General features: G+C 42.2%; 1 protein-coding gene across 2 annotated transcripts in view; it reads left to right on the top strand.

Moving 5' to 3' along the window:
* The window catches only part of vwc2l (von Willebrand factor C domain containing 2 like), a 28,027-nt gene extending 15,366 nt beyond the window's left edge, over positions 1-12,661 (top strand). For both annotated transcript variants that reach the window (XM_046361091.1, XM_046361090.1), the window contains 2 exons: positions 30-159; positions 8,767-12,661. In XM_046361091.1, the coding sequence (XP_046217047.1) occupies positions 30-159; positions 8,767-8,918 (282 nt within the window). In that variant the 3' untranslated portion in view covers positions 8,919-12,661. The remainder of the gene's footprint in view (positions 1-29; positions 160-8,766) is intronic.
* Positions 12,662-13,790: the final 1,129 nt, after the last annotated feature.

Raw genomic sequence — 13,790 nt, 5'->3', positions numbered from 1 at the left:
ATTTTCTCCTTCCCCCTCTCTCCCTCCAGCCTTCGCCTTGTGAGTGGTGTCGCTGTGAACCAAATAACGAGGTGCACTGTGTGGTCTCTGACTGTGCCGTCCCAGAGTGTGTCAACCCAGTCTACGAGCCAGAACAGTGCTGTCCCATCTGTAAAAACGGTAAGGGCTCTTCCAGTTGTGTCTTTCGCACACGCACACGCACACGCACACGCACACGCACACGCACACGCACACGCACACGCACACACAAACACACACTGGTTTCACTCACAAACTTTCTGTACTTACGATTGCATTGCTGATTGTTGTGTATATGTAGCCTGGTAAACCAGACTGACGCTGTGCTCACCATTGTTTCACAAAACAGAATGATGAACGAGGCTAGTGTATCTGTATATTTCTTGCTGATCTTATAGTTTTTTTTGTGAGAGTAACATTTCCATTGTATTCATTACACATTCATTACGCAAATAAACGTGAAACCTGTAACTGTTTCAAACTCAACCCATATACACACACACACATGCACGCACGCACACACACACACACACACACACACACACACACACACACACACACACACACACACACACACACACACACACACACACACACACACACACACACACACACACACACACACACACACACAATACAAAATTATTACACTTTTATGACATCGAAACCAATGAAAAGATGATCTATTTCTCTATGTTTGTCTTTTGATGATCAGTCTTCAGTCTCTTTCAGTGTTTTATGTTTTATATAAATCGTTACCTTGGGGGGCTGCCTGACTGCTAATGAGGACAATACTAACTGCTTTAATTAAATACGACACACTAAGCAGAAAAAACACAGGCTCAGATTGGCCCATTGATTACGGGGCATCCAGAGAGAGCATAACTGTGTGTGTGTGTGTGTGTGTGTGTGTGTGTGTGTGTGTGTGTGTGTGTGTGTGTGTGTGTGTGTGTGTGTGTGTGTGTGTGTGTGTGTGTGTGTGTGTGTGTGTGTGTGTGTGTGTGTGTGTGTGTGTGTGTGTGTGTGTGTGTGTGTGTGTGTGTGTGTGCGTGTGCGTGTGCGTGTGCGTGTGCGTGTGCGTGTGTGTGTGCGTGTGTGTGTGTGTGTGTGTGTGTGTGTGTGTGTGTGTGTGTGTGTGTGTGTGTGTGTGTGTGTGTGTGTGTGTGTTGCTCATAATGGGCCCCTGGAGGGCCCTTTATCTCCATGTTGCCCTGATGCCCTTGTCAGTCGCAACCAATCCCCAAATTATAATTATAGAATTCCGATGGCTCATTGGCTAGTTATAAGAGTCAGGGCAGGAGATATGGCTGAGCCAGCCCAATCCAAGAGATTGAGAGAGGGAGAGAGAGAGAGGGAGAGAGAGAGAGAGAGAGAGAGAGAGAGAGAGAGAGAGAGAGTAGCTGGCTGGTCTGGTCTGGTTGTGGTTCATTTGGTTTCATTAGCCTCAGGGGCTGGATTGATCAATAGACAACTGGGACAATCAAGGATCATGAACGTTATATGCTGGAATGGCATAATGATTTAATTATCATCTGATTATGTATATTTTGTTACCTGAGCCAAATACCCACTATGAGGATATAGTCTTGCTGGTCAGAATTCATGATGATAATTTTGCCCTAGTATAGGCTAACTCTATCAAAGGAAAAGCCAATCGAGGGACTGAACTGATGGTTGATCAAGGAAATCCACATTAGAGTATCCACTCAGGATATTGCTCATTGAAGAATATATAGATAGATGAATAAATACATTTCCCAATTTAGACTTCAGAGGAAATCAATATATTATCTATCTTAAAATGACTGCGTATTTTCCTTTGTCGTGTAGTTTGACCTATATAGGCTAAGCTCTCTGACAGAGGGTAACGAAGGTGTACAAAGAAGATGCCTGTACACACACACACACCCACAAGCGTGCGCGCTACACACACACACTGGGCCTGCAGCTGGAGGAAGCACTAATCCACACAGACAGGATACGGTGACGCCCTTGTGGCGGTGGCATTTAAGCGAGCCTGCCATCTCCAGCCCCCTAAGAAACCACTGCCAGCTCGGGCAAGATTATTCTCTTCAGCCTGGAGTGTGTGTGTGTGTGTGTGTGTGTGTGTGTGTGTGTGTGTGTGTGTGTGTGTGTGTGTGTGTGTGTGTGTGTGTGTGTGTGTGTGTGTGTGTGTGTGTGTGTGTGTGTGTGTGTGTGTGTGTGTGTGTGTGTGTGTGTGTGTGTGTGTGTGTGTGTGTGTGTGTGTGTGTGTGTGTGTGTGTGTGTGTGTGTGTGTGTGTGTGTGTGTTTCGTGTAATGCTCATTCCTGGTGTACTGTGGGAGGATAGAGGACAGATCCATTCTTGTAGCCTATTCCAGTTGGATGTCTGTAGGAGCTTGCAGGAGGCAGAGAGACATGCCTTCTCACTTCGCCTGCTCTTGAGATGATGGCTCGCTTCAAGACTACAAAGCCTCCCTCAGATTGGATAGATCGTATGCATATCAAATGGCACCCTATTTCCTATATTTACCTTAACATTTTAGCCGTTTAGCACACGTCCTTATCCAGAGCAACTTACAGTTAGGATACACAAGTCTCTGAAGTCCATGCGGACGTGACCACACGCACACACACTTTCTGATCCGTCTGTGTTGCATGCTCACAGAGCTATGATAAAGTCTGGAAAACCAAACAAAACATTTCCATATGACCCCTTAGATATGGCGACCAGGCGTCCCTGATTTCCAGGGGCAGTACCCTATTTTAGTGGCTTGTACCTGGCTAGATCTGTCCCCGAAAATGTTCCCGATTAGCCCTCAGAAAGTAAAAAGCAACTCTGATGTTAAATTGTCACTGATATTTCAATAATCAAACGCTGTATACAATCACATTTGCTGAAACTGTTAATGATCGTTTTAACCAAGTGATACATTATAACTACCGCATGAACAACCATGCCTATGGCCAGAGAGTGAATCCAACAACATAGGATAAACAGAATTTGTGTGAATAAAAAATGACTAGATTAAGAAAATTGTGGAGGGGTAATCCATTTCTGTGTTATAATTAATACAATTCATTGAAATGACTATGGAGAAAATGTATTCTTAAACGTAGTTCCATGCCATTGTTTTTATCGCGCTGCTACCGTCCCCCCCCCAAAAAAAATCCAAAATCTGGTCACCTTACCCTCAGAGGACTGCACCTGACACAAAGTAGTGCACTATATAGAGGGTAGCGTGCTGTTTGGGATGCAGAAGTAACCATGGAGAATGAACTGTTCCATGCATCAGCAGACACATGTTGACTAAAGTACCCTAACATGTAGAGGGCTTCATCAGGCTTTCTTCAAGGTTTCCTCTTAGGCAACTGAGGAGCTGAGGAAACCCTCAGCATTATGCAACTGTCTGTTAGGTTTTGCTTTGAACAACCTAGCTATATCGTACAGGGATAGAATATGAATTTACATGCAGAATAATGTAAATGTAGCCTACATAAAGTTGTTTTTCACTTTTACAGGGGAAATACACATGGAAATGAGCTCGTCTTTATAAGCTTTTGTCTTTTACTGTTCATCTGAACAGTCTGTCACTGTAACTTCCAGGTGGACAGTCATGTGAAAACACACAGAGACAGCTGTGGACAGGTAACATGCATTCCTGTTGACATCCCTGACAGACAAGCATTGGCTTTGAATGGAGCAACGTCCCAAAGTCCCAGAGCCTTGTCTTGTCAATCCTCTGCAGTGATAGGCAGTGGAGACTGTGTCCTTGCTTGTGGATATGTCCCAAATGCCACCATATTCTCTTTATAGTGCACCACTTCTGAACAGGGCTCTGGTCAAAAGTAGTGCACTATAAAGGGAATAGGGTGTCATTTGGGAAGTATCTTGTGCCTTCCTCCTGCTGTGACTCTCCAGTCGTAAACAACCACACTTGGCAGGGCTGCAAGATGCTCACTTCTCTCATCAACCTCTGCCCTGTTTGTCTGTAAACCATGCCAGCTATACTAAGGGTGGATGGTGGATCAATGGGAGTTAGGGCTTGGCAATAGTTCACTCATGATGTGTCCATTGAGGTACAGGTAAATCGATGGGCTTTTATCATGTCTGAGTAGACCAAGAGAGTGTTCCTGGGCATAGATGAGGGTGAGGTGGGTAAGGAGTTGGAAGCAGGTGGTGGTAGAATATGATTGTTGAATTGTTGTAATGTGCGTAATGTTTTTATGCAGACATCATTTCAGGAGAGGAGACTCGTTCTGTACATAGATGAGGGTGAGTGGGTAAGGTGTTGGAAGCAGGTAGTAGACTAGAGGGTATTTGGTGTGTTATATATTGGATCATGCCATTAGGTTTGTTTAGTCCAGCAGATACAGTAGTCACAAAACTTTTAAAAATTACTTTTCAGTTTATTGAAGTCATTGAAAATAAATGTCATTTTTTTCGATTATCAAATTGACTGCCTTCGAATTGAGCTCAACCCAGGCCTAGAGACAAGATAATTGAATGCAATAAATATTAGACCTTCGAGAAACACTGAAGTTTTGTCATTGCATATTTATAATTCTGCTGGTTCATGTCCCTCATGTGGGGCCCTTTATCCTATTATAATGTGTAGAAGTCTATTATTATTGTTTTTACATATGATCACTCCTAATATTATCCTATGTGGTTTGAACAGACAGTTAAGCGTGCATTTGAAACGGGACCCATTCCTTAAATAGTGTACTACTTTTGACCTGATCGTTTTGGACAAAGACAATGTCATTGTGAACTTGCTGGTCACACAAATCAATCAGTAAAGCCATTTCCCTGAGAGTAGGTGGAAGTGTTCTGCTGCTAGAAACAATCCTCGGAATAGGTTTAGACTGAAAGGCCCGCCCTTCAGAGAATCTAGAAGGTTTTATAGATCTCTGTTGGACTGTTTAAAAGAGTGGCTCCAAAGTCACCGTCACACCAATTGAGCCACTGATTGCTTCGTTTCAATGATTAAAACGGGAGACAGAAAATTCCTGCCACCACCTGCATGCTCTCCTGTAGCAGGATAATAAAAAGGTGCTGTTTCCTGAAGATTGTGAGCACAAAACCTGAATACTAAAATCTATCACTGTGGTTGTTGTGTAGAATAGCTATTTATGAGATTGCAAAAGGAGTGGAAAACTATGAATCCTCCGCTACGTCCCGGTTTATATATCTCCATGCTCCCAAAGTGTGCACGTGTTCTCCTTCCGCCCAAAGTGTGCACTTGTTCACTTCCCTGCACTGATTTGAAGGGAAATTACTTGTATTCGAAATATGGTGGAAACTCCCACTAACTCATGCCTCCACCCATCCAATGCCTATAGATTTTTGGAAAGTCGTGAATGAGTGCACACTTCAGAAGAAAGGAGATCTTATTGGAACGCACCCATAGAAGGCAGCAGGGTAAGTCATTCACAAGCCATCTGATTATCAAAAACACAATCTGGAGATAATTAGCTTTTCCATAGATATTAAATAAATATTGGGATAAAAGGAACACAAATCTTATCTGAAGAAAAAGGGAACCGCAAAACGAATGTAATCTCAAGAAAAAACAGATTCCTCCTTAATCATTCATCAGAATTATTTGCTGGTGTAATAAGATGTTGGTGTGGTGTATGGTAGGCTATGGTGTGCTGGGAAGTTCTGTTCCAGGAAGACTTTCTAGAGAGACTGCAAGGCTTTCCTAATCTCAGCACCCAGAACCAAATCTCATGTGCGCACTGAAAAACATGAATTGTCAAGTCTGTCACAAGTAGGATTGCAAAGCTTCTGGTAATTACCAACAGTTGAAGTCGGAAGTTTACATACTTGGAGGTTGGAGTCATTACAACTAGTTTTTCAACCATTCCAAAAATGTCTTGTTAACAAACTATAGTTTTGGCAAGTCGGTTAGGACATCTACTGCATGACACAATACCTTTTTCCAACAATTGTTTACAGACAGATTATTTCACTTATAATTCACTGTATCACAATTCCAGTGGGTCAGAAGTTTACATACACTAAATTGACTGTGCCTTTAAACAGCTTGGAAAATTCCAGAAAATTATGTCATGGCTTTAAAAGCTTCTGATAGGCTAATTGACATGTATTTCAAGGCCTACCATCAAACTCAGTGCCTTTTTGCTTGACATCATAGGAAAATCTAAAGAAACCAGCCAAGACCTCGGCAAAAAATTGCAGACCTCCACAAGTCTTGTTCATCCTTGGGAGCAATTTCCAAACACCTGAAGATACCGCGTTCATCTGTACAAACAGTAGTACGCAAGAATAAACTGCATGGGACCACGCAGCCGTCATACCGCTCAGATAGGAAACGCATTCTGTCTCATAGAGATGAACGTACTTTGGTGCGAAAAGTGCAAATCAATTCCAGAACAACAGCAAAGCACATGGGGACAAAGAGCGTACTTTTTGGAGAAATGTCCTCTGGTCTGATGAAACAAAAATAAAACTGTTTGGCCATAATGACCATCGTTATGGATGGAGGTAAAAGGGGGAGGCTGCAAGCTGAAGAACACCATCCCAACCGTGAAGCACGGGGGTGGCAGCATCATGTTGTGGGGGTGCTTTGCTGCAGGAGGAACTGGTGCACTTAACAAAATAGATTACATCATGAGGTAGGGAAATTATGTGGATAAATTGAAGCAACATCTCAAGACATCAGTCAGGAAGTTAAAGCTTGTTCACAAATGGGTCTTCCAAATGGACAATGACCCCAAACATACTTCCAAAGTTGTGGCAAAATGGCTTAAGGACAACAAAGTCAAGTTATTGGAGTGGCCATCACAAAGTACTGACCTTAGTTCTACTGAAAACTTGTGGGCAGAACTGAAAAAACGTGTGCGAGTAAGGAGGCCTACAAACCTGACTCAGTTACACCAACTCTGTTAGGAGGAATGGGCCAAAATGCACCCAACTGATTGTGGGAAGCCTGTAGAAGGCTACCCAAAATGTTTGACCCAAGTTAAACAATTGAAAGGCAATGCTACCAAATACTAATTGAGTGTATGTAAACTTCTGCCCCACTGGGAATGTGAATGTGATGAATGTGATGAATGTGAAGATGAATGTGAAGAAATAAAAGCTGAAATAAATCATTCTCTCTACTACTATTCTGACATTTCACATTCTTAAAATAAAGTGGTGATCCTAACTGACCTAAACAGGGAATTTTTACTAGGATTAAATGTTAGGAATTGTGAAAAACTGAGTTTAACTTCAATTGTCTGTGAACTTCCGACTTCGACTGTATGTAAACTTCCGACTTCAACGGTAAGTTACCAGAATCTTCAGTAATTTTGGTAATTAACAGAAATTATATGGCAATCTATTGTAAATTTGGTAACTTATAAAAATAAAATTGTATTCATAGATATTAAGAATGTTGTTATATCTGTGTCTATATTGTCGATTAGCTTCTAGTATATGGTTCAACAAAACTAGCCTAATTAAAGTAAAAAGCATCTAATCAACAATGGCATTTTTAGTTAATTATTTCAGTTAACTCCTCCAACTATTGACTTTTCTTCACAACTGCCACCAGTTTGACACCAAAACATTGGCAACAAATATATTTTGACATAATAAAATAAATAAAAGTGTGTAAAAAAATATATATATATTTCATGCCGACACCAATGGTATTCACTAAGTTGATGGTTTATATTTAGGATCATGTTTTACAGCTGTGTCATAAAAAAAATGTAATCATCTTACCTAATTTTCAAAGATTTTACATGTGATAAGTCCACACAGAGGGTCAGAGATAATTACAGAAGCCTGTGACACCACTGGATGTCTTGTGATGGATTGCATAAAATCCTTGAAAGATACCAAAATTCTGGTAGGTGACTGGTAAACTTCTTAAGTTTCCAATAATATACCCTCCTTTTGCAACTCTAGTTAAAAGATACCAGTAAGAATATGATGTAGGGGAGCTTTGTGTTTGAAGAAGACTTTGTAGAAAGACTGAGGAGGTCTTTCCATGCAAACTATAGCTCTGTGTTAGCTTTGTATTTGAGAAAGGATAGCGGAGGCCATAAAATGCAGACTGTAGCTCTGTGTTCAAGTGGGACTTTCCACAGAGGCTGAGGCGGCCTTTCCATGCAGACGAGGAGTGTTTAATCTCCCTCCTGCCCCTCAAAGCAGCTTTCTCTGTGTGTGTGTGTGTGTGTGTGTGTGTGTGTGTGTGTGTGTGTGTGTGTGTGTGTGTGTGTGTGTGTGTGTGTGTGTGTGTGTGTGTGTGTGTGTGTGTGTGTGTGTGTGTGCGTGTGCGTGTGCGTGTGTGTGTGTGTGTGTGTGTGTGTGTGTGTGTGTGTGTGTGTGTGTGTGTGTGTGTGTGTGTGCGTGCGTGCGTGTGTGTGCGTGTGTGTGTGTGTATATGGGTTGAGTTTGTGCTGCCAAGCCGCTGCCTGCCCTATCTGCCAGCCTCCTCTGCTCGCGGTGCATTAGGATGCAACGCGTTCTACGTCAAGGGAGAGCCAGGCTAACAAAAGCGCTTTAGTGTTGCAAAAACAAGCCCATCGGTGCATGCCCGTGAAAGGATCTGTGCATCGGTTCTGACTTCAAAACTCCCCAGGCAGGGTTCTCCACATCACTCTGCCATCCTCTTCTAACAGAACCCCCCCGAGAGAACCACCACCACACTCATTTCTCCTTTTCTCTACCCTCCCTCTTTGTCTTTCTTCCATCTCTCTCCCTCCCTCTCTTCTCGCTCTCGTCCTTTCCTCCCATGAGGCAGGTCCAAATTGCTTTGCCGGAACGACGATCATCCCAGCCGGTATTGAAGTGAAGGTGGACGACTGCACCATCTGCCGCTGTCACAATGGGGACTGGTGGAAGCCAGCACAGTGCCTGCGCCGGGAGTGCCTCAATGGCCAGACGTTGTCATAGAAACTCCTCCCGGGACAGTGTCGGTGATGTGCGGTCAGGGAGCGCTCCTGCCTGCTGCCGTGGCAAACCAACAATGCCCTCATCTTGTGTTATTGATATGATATGATGGACAGGACAGGAGCCCAATTCCTTGGCAACTTTGGCTAGGAGACTGCATAACTAGCTGAAATGAAAAGCTCTTGTACACAGTACCTACACACCACCACAACTTTAAACACAGAGGAGAGGAGAGAGCAGGAACTTTTATTGAGACTGTTTTTTCCCTGTTTTGACTGTCTGACTATATATATTTTCTGATAATTACTTCTTGCTTGTGCTGCTTATAAACACAATATATTTCATGAACTAATTTCCTCCTAACCGTTGGCACTGTTAAAATGCTCAGTTGTTTTCTGTACGTCTGTAAGCTTGTTGTAGCTCTCACTCACTCACTTACAGGTGTTTTGAAAATGAGATCTAGGAGGGTTGAACAGGACACAATGACCGGACAAGCACACAATTCATGGCGCTTTTAGAACAAATGGGTCTGGTGTTTAAATCGAATAAGTGAGATGTCTTCATCATCCCGCTCCAGTGTGATTTACAATGGTCACCCAAGGATATCACTCACAGCTCTTGCCTTCTCACTTCTTGTATGATCTCTGTTTGAGTCAATAACAAAAGTTCACTCTTGGGGATGGGGTCACTGAAATGAATGACATACAATGTCAGCATCCCGATGTGTCATCTGGGCTGGCAAAAGCTGCATAACCACCAACAGATCCCCTCAGTTACAGTATTTACAACACTGAATATTATTGATGAGCCTGTCTTTGAGGTGCTCTTCTCTGCATGGGGAGAATGGAGGCCAGTTTTATCCAATTTATCCAACCAATACATTAGTAAGTGATAAATCACTGGAAAAGGTAGAAAAGGGAACCAACTTTACTTACTACAGGAGTTGAAATAAGGTCTTTAGTTAGAAGCCATGCAACCCATAACAGAGGGGGTAAAAACTGCTCCAGCATCAATACACTACCGGGGCCATTCCTCTTGGCTTAATTGCCTTTATTGTTTTCCCTGACGGCCCAAACCAACAAAAAATATTCCTCCGAGCGAACAGCTTGAACTTGTTATCTAAGCAATTAGCGAGCCAAGCAGTGGCCTGCTTTAATTTCCCTTAATCAAGGAGTATTCAGGCCGGGCCTCTCTGCTCTCAGCAGTACGTCGCCCGCCTTTCGTCTGTAGGCAGAAGCCAAGCACCAAGCACACTCAGCAACAACTCTGAGAGAGACAAAGGGGAAATCTGCATATGTCTTCTTGATGCTTCAAAGCAAAGGAGCACTCAGACACTCACACATATGCACATACACACACATACTTGTACGCAAACACTCTCGTCCTCCAGAGGCCCATACACCCAGCTTGCACAGTACTGGTAATTCCTTTTCACCTTAAAACATGTTGATACATTGTACCCCAAGAAGAAGCACTGAAGCCAATAAGGCTCTCGCTGAGATAAAAAAAAAAAGCTCCTATCCTACCGTTTTTAGATTACACAATAGATTGTTTGAGCTAATGCATTGCTTTGCCTATAAATTCCTATTGGTTTCAGCATCACACTCCAACCAACACACCCAACCTGTGTAGCGTGCACAACACACACTCTCTTTCTTTTTAAAATGATGAATACTAGTCATTAATTCGAAGGCGAATTTCCCACTAAGCACATGCAATTCATCACTGATACTTTTTGTATGTGTTTCAGTGAGAATCCATTCCTGTTAACCTTTTAGAAGCTATTCCTCCTGTTTGATGGATGAACTACTTAATAACGCCTTCCAGCTCCTGGTAATGAGACAGAAATGAACACAGGAGACCCCTGACTAGAGGTGTCGGAATAGAATATCACATAGTCTACATCCCAAATGGCATTCCATTTCCTTTGGGCCCTGGTCAAAAGTAGTGCACTATAGAGGGAATAGGGTCCCATTTAGGACACAAACAACATATACCTTACCTAACGAGCCGACCCTCCCAAACATATCTCTGTCTGCACTGCAGCCACAGTATTGTAGACTACATTCTGTTCTACTCAGCTGCCTGCAGTCTTATTATTATTGAATGATGGGGAATTCAAAAGATGAACGAATGAGGGAAGGGGACTTAAATTTAGATTGCATCATTATGGTTAGAGTTGCTCAAGTCATTTTTATCATGACCTTGTCTTGTGATGAATGAGTCAGTCATAATGAGAAGAGAGACTCCATTTCTCATGCCAGAATACCTACACAAGCAATACACATCACTCTACAGGTCCATACATTGTATGAGACTCCATGACACCTTTATCAGTCATCTCTTTTAATTAGGTCTATCGTAGGCCTGATATCTGGGTCATTCATTTTTATGACCGGATATAGATTGTTTCGTCCTCCTTTATTATTTTGTGTATCTTGTGTAGAACGAGGCTGCTAGCTATCTTTTAATTTCTCACCGCTTTTTTTTTGCCCTTTTGTCTTTTAATTGTTGCTCTCAATGTAAAGAGCTTCATGATTTAGTAGTAGTGTGGGTTGTAGGGTCAGCTAACCTGTGATCCCTTAGTACCTCCCTCAAGCTCATGCAGAGCAGACCCTCCGGTCTTAGATCATGTTGAAATTACCCCTCTCACATCGATAACAACTCATTATGATACTTTCTCTCTATTAGCGTTGGCATTGTTGTTTGTCTCGTGGACATTTATGCAATGATGGAAGGAATGTCTTATTAGAGTAATGCAGAAGGACACATTCAAGAATGAAGGTCAATAAGGCAGTAGTCTCGTACTTGTTTTTAACACCAGTTACCACACATCTTCTTAAACGGGTTACAACAGCTTTCAGAGTGGTCCAACTGTACAGTGACCTTCCAGTTTGGTAGGAAAACATTCTGAAGTGTGCAGTAGATTTTGAATCCATCTCTGAGACCCCAGCTGGAGTGAAGAATTAGCCTTATTGAGCAATGGTTAAACAAATGTATCAAAAGATAGTCTGAGGGAGCAGTCAATATCCCTGTTCATTTTCTGTTCATAAAAGAGTCTGGTCTTTTGTGAGTGTCTGGCCTTGAAAGTCTAGCCTACTGCTCATGCACTCACTAGCCTGACAATCCACTCCAAACACTGCTCATTCACCGCCTGTCACCATGCTGTAAAGGTGTACCATACCATTGCTCTTTTCATGAGACACCGACTTATTGTAGCTGGACGCTATGAAAGATTGTTCTATTGCTTTTTTTCAAACTTTTTTTTAACAGAAACTCTTATATAAAGTGTGCCTGAAAACCAACAAGAGTACTATCTAATATGGAGAGAAAAACACTTAAACAATCAAACTGTATTATTACATGGGCACTGTGGGTTAGTCCTAAAGATTATACAAATATTAACTCCTACTGTTATAATTTAATGTTATATTGAATTAGAGCCAGAAATGATAATAATAAAATAAAGACAGGATTTGTTTGGAAGTACCAAGACACACAAACACCTCTACACCATAGTTTAGAAGACATAGTGGGTACATCTAATCAAACAGTCCAGATGTTTATTCCAAATGAAATTAAACAACCCTTGGTGCCCTTCATGGTGTATAATAACTTGTAAATACCTTCAACATGTATAATGTGTGTTCTGGAAATCAGAGTTGGAGAAAAGAAAATGTGTATTATTTATGAAGACAAAAACTATTTTGTTAAAGACTGAAAAATAAGTGTTATTATACAGCAAAGGTGTGTGTGTCAATTTCTTTCCTTCTTTTATTCTTCCTTCGCACTTCTATCGCCCAGGCGGAAACACACTCCTACTCAGGCTCAGGTTGAGAGTGCACAGATTGCAGATACTGAACAAGTGCAATACTTCGCCACTTTATTGTAGGAAAGGTAACTTCTTGTTCAAAATATGACCTCTGAATGAAACGTAGGGTCTGTAATTCCCTGCACCACAACTGAGACAAACATAGTGGGGGGGGTTAACATTTTACTTCCAATTCTTCACCTCTGACATGGACAATATTTCATATGACTTACAACTGAAGCATCATGCCCTTTCACATCCCCATGTTTTTGGGAGCAAGAGAACAGGATTTATTTCGCTAGCTCTCCACAACCTACTAACACCAGTCATACAAACCATGCAGAGGTCAGAAAATAACTATTTGGAGGATAGGGCCTGGCTCATAGCCTAAACCAGGAAAAAGAGGATACTGGTTTTGGTGTAGGTAAATTTTATTGATGTATGGATAGAGGACATAATTTCAGAGAAATCACATTTCTGAGGTTTACTAAAGGAAGTGAGTCAGGGTTTTCCTCTGGCTTTGTCCCAAATGGCATCCTCTTCCCTAAACAGTATAGTGCCCTTTCCCCTACTTTTGACCAGGGCCAATAGGGTTCTAGTCAAAAGTAGTGCACTATGTAGGAAATAGGGTTGTCATTTTGGATACACACTTTATATCTGCTTAAACTCTCTGGTTTTATGTCGCTTTCCTATTCATTACCAGGCTGAGCTGAGGTTCTGTCTGTCCGCACCACTAATTTCCCCCTTCCACCTCCCGCATGCACAGGAAGGGGGAAGCAATTTAATGCGACACACAGCAATCAATAGCAATTAGGCCTATCCCTGACTAATCCTATTGAGAAGGAGAGGGGCATCCTGGGAGATAGCCAAGTGAGGATGGCTATGTCCCAAATAGCACCATATTCCCTATATAGTCCACTACTTTTAGACCAGATCCCTATGTGAATGGGCTCTGGTGAAAAGTAGTGCACTATATAGAGAATAGGGTACCATTTGGCACATACCCAGGACCTCGGGGCTCAGAGACAGAAAGCTGCAGCAGCACACCTGGGTACAAATACTAT

Source organism: Oncorhynchus gorbuscha, linkage group LG09 (assembly GCF_021184085.1).
Source record: "Oncorhynchus gorbuscha isolate QuinsamMale2020 ecotype Even-year linkage group LG09, OgorEven_v1.0, whole genome shotgun sequence".
Classification (NCBI taxonomy): domain Eukaryota; kingdom Metazoa; phylum Chordata; class Actinopteri; order Salmoniformes; family Salmonidae; genus Oncorhynchus; species Oncorhynchus gorbuscha.
The sequence above is the reverse complement of the archived record's forward strand: the minus strand, read 5'-3'. Positions and strand labels throughout refer to the sequence as shown.